This window comes from Melopsittacus undulatus, chromosome 2, assembly GCF_012275295.1.
Source record: "Melopsittacus undulatus isolate bMelUnd1 chromosome 2, bMelUnd1.mat.Z, whole genome shotgun sequence".
Taxonomy (NCBI): Eukaryota; Metazoa; Chordata; class Aves; order Psittaciformes; family Psittaculidae; genus Melopsittacus; species Melopsittacus undulatus.
The window spans coordinates 107,640,445-107,649,856 of NC_047528.1; the positions used below are offsets into that span (position 1 = coordinate 107,640,445).

The 9,412-nt window shown below is 36.5% G+C and overlaps 1 protein-coding gene across 1 annotated transcript in view; it reads left to right on the forward strand.

The window, feature by feature from the left end:
* GBE1 (1,4-alpha-glucan branching enzyme 1) overlaps positions 1 to 8,031 on the forward strand; it is a 153,262-nt gene extending 145,231 nt beyond the window's left edge. Inside the window, 1 exon segment of the mRNA XM_034074662.1 lies at positions 6,074 to 8,031. Coding sequence (XP_033930553.1) covers positions 6,074 to 6,142 — 69 coding nt within the window. The 3' untranslated portion in view covers positions 6,143 to 8,031.
* Positions 8,032 to 9,412: the final 1,381 nt, after the last annotated feature.

The following is a 9,412-nucleotide window of genomic DNA, read 5'->3' on the forward strand; positions in this document are numbered from 1 at the left end:
ACTTAAGAATTCATTTGATTGTATTCATTGATAGTTTGACTTCTTAAAGCCACAAGCAAGTATAATGATTCTAAAGTTATTCTGTTAATAATTTTCTTTCCTCCTGTCTTCTATTATAGTTAGCATTGACAGGAGGTTCTGTTGTCTTTTTGAAATACTCTTTTCTTAACCTGAAAAAAGATTGCAGAACATAATAGAGAAGAAATGTTGAGATACAGCCTGTGTAGTACATGGGCTTCTTTCACATAAATGAAGCAAGACAGTCTGAGAAATTATTTTCTGCATATTCATGCTATACAGCTGTAAATTGAAAAACAAATTGGAAGGCAGAACTTCACATTATTTTAAGTATACCTTCTTTGTCATATACAATATCTAGCAAAATAAAAACTCAAATGTCTGAGGTTGGTTTTGTGTAACAAATTATAGTCAGAAAGCAAAGATATCATATATTTTAGACATTGATGGTTAATTATATTCTCAGAATAGTCAGTGCCTGACAATTAGTAGTGATGCAGAGACAAGAGGTTGTCTAAAGCCCTCATTTTAATTAAAAGTTTGGGATAATGTTGGCACAGACTCTTGTGACATTGCCTTCTGTATCTACCAGCTGCAGTGTGCGCTACCAGATATTTTTCTGCAGTGCCTGATCTAGCTCTGAGTTCTAGTATTTCTCCCATCTGTTTCAAAATGACCTTGAAAATGGTTTTTAGGGCCTGGTGTTTTCCAGCCCTGAAAGTGGAATGAAGAGTAGTTCATTGCAGTTCCAGCCAATTTCAGTTGTGCTTGCACCTGGTACTGAATCTAGTCTGACATATCTGAAAGTAGCAGTTGTCATTTGTAGAACTTCTTGCTTGTGAGCTTTTAAAGATGTTTGGAGATCGCTGTGTATTGTAGTCCTCTCCCAAAATATATAAAGTGAGATTTCTACTCACAGCTGTTGTTGTTGAGAAGTGATTTCTCTATTTGGTATTCCAGCATTCTTCTTAGCTTTTATAATATATTCTTTTCTTGAAATTGTCTGAATATTTACAGGAAAAAAGTATAAGGAGTAAGCATTTGTATGGCTGAAAACTGTCTTACATTCAACAAGTTTGAGTTGTTTTTAACCTGTTTGTGAGATAGCCTATATGAATGGACTATGAGCTTGATAGCACATTGTGTATGTTGGTGGAAAACAGGTTGGTTGACATTTTTTTTGTCTCTGTATTAGACTGGCTGTGCTATTTTAGACGAGAAGCCTTGATCTGTGTGATATTTGCCTAGTTTCAGACAGTGTCAGTGCCTCATAGTTTAAATGGACATGCAGTATGAAAAGGTCAGAGGTGATAACAAAAACCAATTTTGTATGTATTTGACCTATAAACATGGCTCCGTAATCCTCTGTTAGCACATCTGCCTGTGAAGTTAGCCACAGTTATTCCATTTCACTCCTGCTGAATACTCCACTGAGGAAAAAAAAAGACTCCCAGTTGATAATTTGATGACTAAATGTTTGAATGTTAACTTTGTCAAAAACTTCAATTTACAGCTGAGTCATCCTAACCTTGTCCCAGACAGATCTGATTTTCTCCTTTCCCTGTACTCCCCATCAGAAAAGGCCTCGTGAGTCTTCCTATGTGTGGTTTTAGATCTCTTCATGGTTTCTTAAAAACAGTGGAGCTTGTGTGTGACACCTTACAGGACCTTAAGTAATAAGGAAGTGATTGGTTTAGAAAGCAGAGGGACAGTTCACTGAGATATGTAAAGCTCTTAGTAACTTGGTATGACCTCATAGCTAATCCTGCTTTCAACAGGGAGTGTGGGCCTCCAGAGGCCATTTCCAATGTGGATGCACCTGGTGGGAAGGAGTGGAGTTTAGGATGAACACAGAAAGCTTGAAACAAAAGAGGGATTCGAAGGGTGACTTAGTTAAATGATAGTTAAAACATAGGCTAGCTATGAATGTATTCTCTTTAGTGTTCTGTACTTTGGGGTTTCACTTCTGTCTAGGTTTGTCAAGTGAAAGGGAAAAGGGAAGACAAGAATAAACTTCTGAGACTCTTCTCCTGAGGTACAGAGAAACATCAAAAGTGATCTGTCTTAATAGTGTTACTATGTTAATATTACTGATGAATACCTAGGTTTCCTATGATGATTTTAATCAGGACATGTCTATATGCTCTTACTATACTTATATATCTGTAGATAGATCTCTCTCTCAGGCCATGTTTTGTATGTATAAAAACTATCTAGAGAAAATGAACAGTGGCAAAAGGCAATTCTACAAGTATGCTAATAGGAAAAGCAACTTAAGAAAAAATGCAAGTCCTTTGACAAAAGGAGGGATCAAACCTGTGATGGGCACTATACACAGTACAGGAGCATTCAGTACCTTTTTTCCTTTTTTTTCTTTACCTCAAGTGTCCAAGAGCAAAGCCTGCTCTCAGACCCTTTTGTGTGCCAGTACACTATTGTAAAAGTGGCAGAGCAATAAGTTAGGGACATCTTTAAGACAGCGTGTATAAATGGGATACACTCAGACCCTTGTAAAGATTTCAGTGATGTGATTGCAAGGCTTCTGACTGTCATCTGTGAAAAGTCATAGTGGTAAGGGGAAATTTCTGACAACTAAATAATGGCTGTAGTGAAAGGGAAAAGGAAAGCTGAGGGATCTGTAGACCTGTCAGCCTCTCCTCAGCCCCTTCAGAAGTTAAGAACCACCTCCTTTTGGAATCCATACCCAAATGAATGGATTTTGTGTGATGGGTCAGTCAGAAAGCCAGCATGGATTAAGCAAAGACAAAACATGCATGATGAACCTGATTGCCTTCTGTGATGAAACGACTCTAGCTGTGTGCATGAGGTTGCTACAGTCAGTGCAGCAAGACTTTCAGCTTTGTTTCCTACAACGTTCTTAAGTAGGAGCTGAGGAAATACAGGCTGGTTAAGAGGATTGCTAGGTGGGTTAAAAGCTGGCTGGGCTGCTGCAGTTTTAGTAGTCAGGGGCTCAGTGTTCAGGTTGTCCTAGCTGTTAACTGTTACCAAGGAGAGTGTTCTAGGAAGTGCTGCCAGGGCTGATACTGTTTTGGAGTCTTCAGTAGTGACTGGAATGATGAGGCAGAGTGTACCCTCAGCAGATTTGTAGATGACAGTGAATTAGAGTGAATGGTTGATAAATTGCATATTAGAAGTCTAATCTAGACACATATTGATAAATTAGAGGATTTAGCCAACAGAAACTTCATAAAAATTAATGAGGAAAAGTTCTATAGGGTAATCCCATGCATTAGTAAAGATCAAAAACAAACTTGCTGCATAGTAGCCTGGCTGAAAATGACTGGGGTTATGCTGGATACTAAGATGAATGGAATGGAGTTTGTCACAGACAAATGTCATAACATGTCTGAGCAGATATCTTAATGTATTCAGTGTCTTGGAATTATCTTTAAAATTCATTATTATAATTTGGACCTAAATAACATAGAACAAAGCGGGGGGAGGGTGGCAAATCCATGGTACTTTACCTGGGATATGCAAAAAACAAGCCTGTGGTTGCCATATTTTTCAGTATTTAAGGAGGACAGAACTGAGTAATAAATAGAAGCATGGCTGCTTCAGTGTCTGCAGATGTGAGCCTTTTACTGTATGCTATTGCACATTTATTTCCATAATGTTAAGTATGTGTTTTGATATGAATCGAAACAATGCATTAAAATATTATCGGCAAGTAGAGTTCTTAATCTAAATATGAGATATCAAATATGCCTGGCGCTACAAATTAATAAGCTTTTAGCTAAGGATCATCCATATTTTCATTTATTTGAAGGTTTCTGGACTCAAAGTTACAGTAAAATGCTTGCATTCCAACTTATCCTGTTACTAATGGATTCATGACTTTTGTTTTTAATTTCACTGCACCACTTGGTGGCAAATTATAGCATATGGATGGCACATAGTCTTACTACACTCATGAAGATAAATTCAAATTAATGAGGATATGTTACTACAAGGGCAATAGATCAGTTGAGAGGTGCTGAATTAAAAAGAGTAATACTGGAGTTGAAAGAGAAATCTGGGCTGAGAGAGCTGAAAACCCTGCTTCAGTCCTGGGCAGGTAGTGTTCCAGACTTCACCTTACCTTGGGAAAAACAAGGAATCTTTCCAACCTTCTTGGTCCCTCTCTCTCAAACAGATGTTCTGTGTTCTGTCTATTTAAACAAATAATAAAGCATATGCACTGTAGTATTTCTGGAAATTCTGTTGGGTGAGGAGGAAGGAATAATGCTGATACATTTGTAACAAGAATTACCTAATATACTTGTGTAGTATTTTTCCATTTAAAAAACTGTTTAGCACAGGAACAAGTAATTATGACTATTTAATAAATATTAATAGATTTAATCAAAAATTATTATTTATTCATTGTTCATGCCTTAATCATTGCTTCTTCGAGTTTTATTTCAGCCTTAATCTAGCAAGAAGCCCATCAAGGAAAAAACCCCACTAAAATGCATGTTTAATTTGCCTGGGTAAGGAAAAAAGAGGTGACTAAAGCAATAAGCTGGCAGATGCATCTTGTCATGGCAAACAGAAAACACATCTCTCATCAATCTAAATGCAATAATTTGTACAATTGTTATATTCTGATAGGAGTGGGATGTTTCCACACTGCTGTCAGATTCTTAGCTGATATAAATTGACCTCAAATGTACTCCTCCTAGGATCTGACATATTATTGACCAGAATATAACTGAGCATTGCTGGGTCTTGTATTAATGTTAATTTTTGTTTCCTTAAGTAAGTTTACACTTCCCTTCTTAGAAAAAAGATTTCTGTTTGTTCTTTCTCTCCTCTCACTTCATCATGTAAGCCCAGAGCACTGAATTTCTTAATACACAATTTAAAAATCCCTCTTTTAATATGTTCTGAGCTAGTTGACTTCATTAAGTATTTCCTCTCCTGCACATTTGTACAAGCTATTTATCATTGAAACCTTAGGGGAAATCATTGTTTGCTGCCTTTCAAGAAGTACTGGACATAGCTCCATCTGGTTCAGTGATCAGCTGTTCTTTTTTTTTTCTTTCCTAAAGCTTTTTGCTTTATTGCTTTGTTTCATTTTGAGAACTGTGAAAACCTTTCATTCCATAAGGCTCTAGTTAGCAGATAACATAGCTGAAATTGCACAATATTAGACATTCCACAGAGGTGAAGGGTAGTCTAAAAGAGGATGTTGTCAGAATGAAGCCAATAATCTTCAATCTTGTGTTACCTTTTATAATTGCATTTTTATTGACATGTTCAGCAAACACATTCATGCGCTTGACAATTGATGGAGTACCATGTATCAAGGTAATTGGTAGATAGTACATATCAGTCTTGTTTTCAGATTGTGACACCACTCTGCTTGGAAGGAATGTCATGCAAAATGTATTGCCACAAGTTCTTTTGTGATCTATGAGGAGTCTTTTGATTATGTATGTTTGGTTTTTTCATTGCTAATCTGGAGAAAAGGCTAAGAAAAATGCCACAATTTAATGGTGAATTTTGAATCCGTCTAGTTTTGAGAATGAGTTTTATTGCTCAGACACTGGAACCCACAGATGCCGAGAGTGAGAAGAGCACATTGCTGTGTCGTATTGCTAGTACTTGCCTGTAAGAAATGACATCATAGACCTTGGGAAAACTTTAATTCACAGCAGAAGAGTGTTGCAAAACTTTGCCATTTATCATTGTACAGTCTATTGACCTGGATGTCCTCAAGTGTTTATGAGTGGTCATTGTAAGTCACAGGAGGCCCTCTACTGGTAGTCATTTTAAAATAGATCAAGGTAAGATTTAAAAAATATTAAAGAAAGGTGAAAGATTGCAATGAAGCTGTCTTAAACTTTTAGGTTATCTCATGTAGTTCAATTGTTATGGATTAAGCAATCAATACTCACTCTTTAAATGTGATTCATATGATCCATGATGTTGCACAAACGACAGTTTTTAACTGTTAAAATATTTCACGTATTTTTCACATACTGTCATTTCGAAACTGTGTTTTGTGATGATGGGTTTTTTTCACCTCTTCTTGTCATGTTTTCACTAGGTGTACATTCCAAGCAGAGTGGCTATCGTGCTTCAGAATGTGGATGTCCCAAATGGAAACTCTCTGTAACTGTCACTGAAGAAGCACGTCGTAGAAGCGCGGATACGCCGGACTTCTACTAAGCATAACAAAACTTGCTCTAATGAAGCTTTCTGAAACTGAGTATAGTAATATTGGGTGTTTAAAATGTAAGATTAATATTCACATGCAGTTGCAGAGTTCTTGACTTGCTAGAACCTCTTGAGGAAATATTACAGAAGAGAAAGGAAAACATGGGTTTTGTAGTTCTAGTAGTACAAAATTACACTTAAGATATTGTGAAGCAGCAGGTATTCTCAATTAAATATTTGTTTACAGAAGAGTGATCCTGCTCTGAAGTTTGTAATTTCTTGCAAGCCTCATTTTGATAGTGAATTCAAATGTTCATTATATATTAATGCTTCTTACTAAAAGTAAGTAGTTTGCTTAAATAAAATAGAAGTTTTTGGCTAAAAGGCAGCCTTAACGGTTTGAGGGACCTAATTTTGAGGCTCCTCTTCTTCAGTGAAGTCCAACATGGAATTAGAAATGTTTATGCAAATAGATGAGAAGGTCCTCTGAGAGTATAGTACTTTGCCATTGTTTTATTTAGCTAAAATTGCACAAAAAATGCTGAACAGCAAAATGGGCAGGTCAATTGACTGGTGACCTGCTGATGCTATCGTGTGTGTTGCTTATTTGCTTCTAATCAAATCACTTAGTCTGTGTATTTCACTTGCTACAGCTGGAAAAAAGAGATGACTATTTTATATAGTTGACTAAAATGTTCAGTGAAAAGAGTGTTTTGTTCATACTGCAATGATACCACCACACTGGAAGATGTATTGAAAGTGTACTTCTTCCTGTTGCATTTATTTCACTAATGTCAGGACCTTGCAATGCTGATTTCACTATTTCCAGAAGCTGCCTTTCAGCTTGGAACATGATGATGTTCTTGCACTTTTATAACTTTTTGAAACATTGCTTCTCATGAAGAAGCAGTCTCAAAATACATTGATCAAACTAAGGTGGTTTTTTCAATAAAATCAAGGTGGTTCATTATTGAAGTGCTGCTAAGATTATATAAGTGAGTTCCTTCATGAGCTACAACTTTTTGTAAAGAGAAAGATTTTGTATATTTGAAAATGTATTGCAGAGTATTCTGGAAAATTAATACCAAATTAATGAGACATGCTTTATTTTGTTCCATTTATTTAAAAAACATATTGGAATTGGTTCTGAAATGAATGTCTTTTGTACAAATCTGAATTTTCTAACTTTTAAAATAGCCAAAGAAGAAGAAGATGTCCGTGACCATTTCTAAGTCATAATTTTACCCAGTTTCCTATGTGAACCATTGTGTAAACTACTGAATAGTTGCACCAATACTGAAAATGTATTCACAGTTCTTGGAATGCTTACTTGTGGCTTGCCTCTTAAGCAAAATAAGGGATGGAATAATGCAGCATGATGCAAAACAGTCTTTTGCAGAGTTCTAACTGAAAGGACTTTAGGAGTATCCCCCATCTGCTATGTTCTGTGTGACAAAGAAGTTTATATTGCAGTCATGACACTGTTTAGGATCATGCTTCATTTACCTCTGCACCAGTTTGATCATTGTTTGGTAGTGAGCATTCCTGTTACACTAAGACTTTAAAGAGAAGATACTGAACTGTTTTAGCAACTGGAACTGATTTTTTCCCCCCTAGGTTGTTTTCTTATAGTGAAATAACGAGCAACTTCTAATACATGTTATATTTACATTGTATTGATCTAATATGTTTTATAGGGTGGTTTGTTTTTTTTCCTGGCACCAGTTCCAGGTTTCAAACTGTAATGCAAGGCAAGCGTCTGTGTCAAACCCGTTTTTCAAGAGAAGGAATAAATGTATGATGTGAAGTATAAACTGAGTAACAAATTATATGCAAAATAAACTCTGAGGAGGATAAAGCAAATGCATGTATGGTTTCATTGCTTGTGTTGCGAAAGGATTGTACGGTACTCTTAACACTGGAGGAGAGTATTAAATTTTGCTCCACCTTGCTTGGAAACAGTCTGATGAGATTGGGTGAATATTTGTCCTATGCATGTTTTTCTTTTAAGTACTGATACATTAAGAAAAGCAGGCTACAGGATTTCCAAGACAAGCATGTAAGTATAGGATGCATTATAATTAGAGCTTTTATGGAGTCCACCTCTACATTCTAACAGTGGGTGTGCTCCTTGGCTAGAAAATTTTCCCTTGCAATGCCTATGGAAAGACAATTTCTTCCTCCTGCTCTTTGAATTCTGAAGGTTTGTAAAGAGGAATTCAGCTACTGCCATTTCACCTCAAATGGCAAAACTTCAGCCAAGGTCCTCCCAGTCAGTGAGAATTCAGTCTCATCCTCACCTTTATCTAAAGATTCAGGCTGACTTTCCCTCCATCTTGCATCATGTGTGCTGAATGGGTTTTGTGCTGAATAATTCGAGATCTTCTCCAGACCAGATTTTCTTAATGATAACATGCAGGCATGCATCAAACTTGTGTATTCTATTAGCAATAAGTTTTGATTTCCCTGCTGTTTCCTCTTCCTCCCACAATTCAAACCTTACTGTCCCAAGCTTTATTTTGAAGATAAATGGAGTGGTTCTTTCAACTTGGTGAGTACTTTTGGAAAACATATTTTAATAGAAAAGCTATTTGACCTTTTGGTTGTCTTCTCATATGAAATTTGTCTTGCTTGTTATATTCAGGTTAGCAAAGAGTTTAACTGTATGCTCTAAAAGATGGGAATGTGGTCTCCCTTTGTCAGAGGATTAGCTACACCAGCTATATGAACAGTAAGATACCAGACTAGGTGAGCAATTGTATGGTTCTCAGATGTAAGGCAAGGTGATATTTTTCCATATTCATCTGTCAGTCACAGTCTCGGATCTCAAAAATAACTTTGCTTGTTGAGTAGTGAAAGGTGAGCGCCTGAATGGCAGAAATTGTATTCCTTTTAACTTAAATAAGTGTGTGGATATGTTGAGCTCTGTGATCTGCCTTTTGCACCATAATTTAACTTTCTGATTAATTCAATTGCTCAGCATTTAAGAGTTTCCTCATTGACTAATATTTCCAAACTGGTCCTGTTGTCATTGCTGGAGGACTGCTACAGAGATGGAGCAGTACTTTGTATATTTTCATGCATCATTCTGTAACTGGATCCAAGTTTCATAAAAGTCAGCCTGAAAGTGGCATCTTCATAATAATTAATGGGAACTTTTTTTGCCAAGGAAGACTGTGTGCGTGTGTGTGTTTTCACACCTCATAGCAAATTGTGCGGGTGTTTTGAA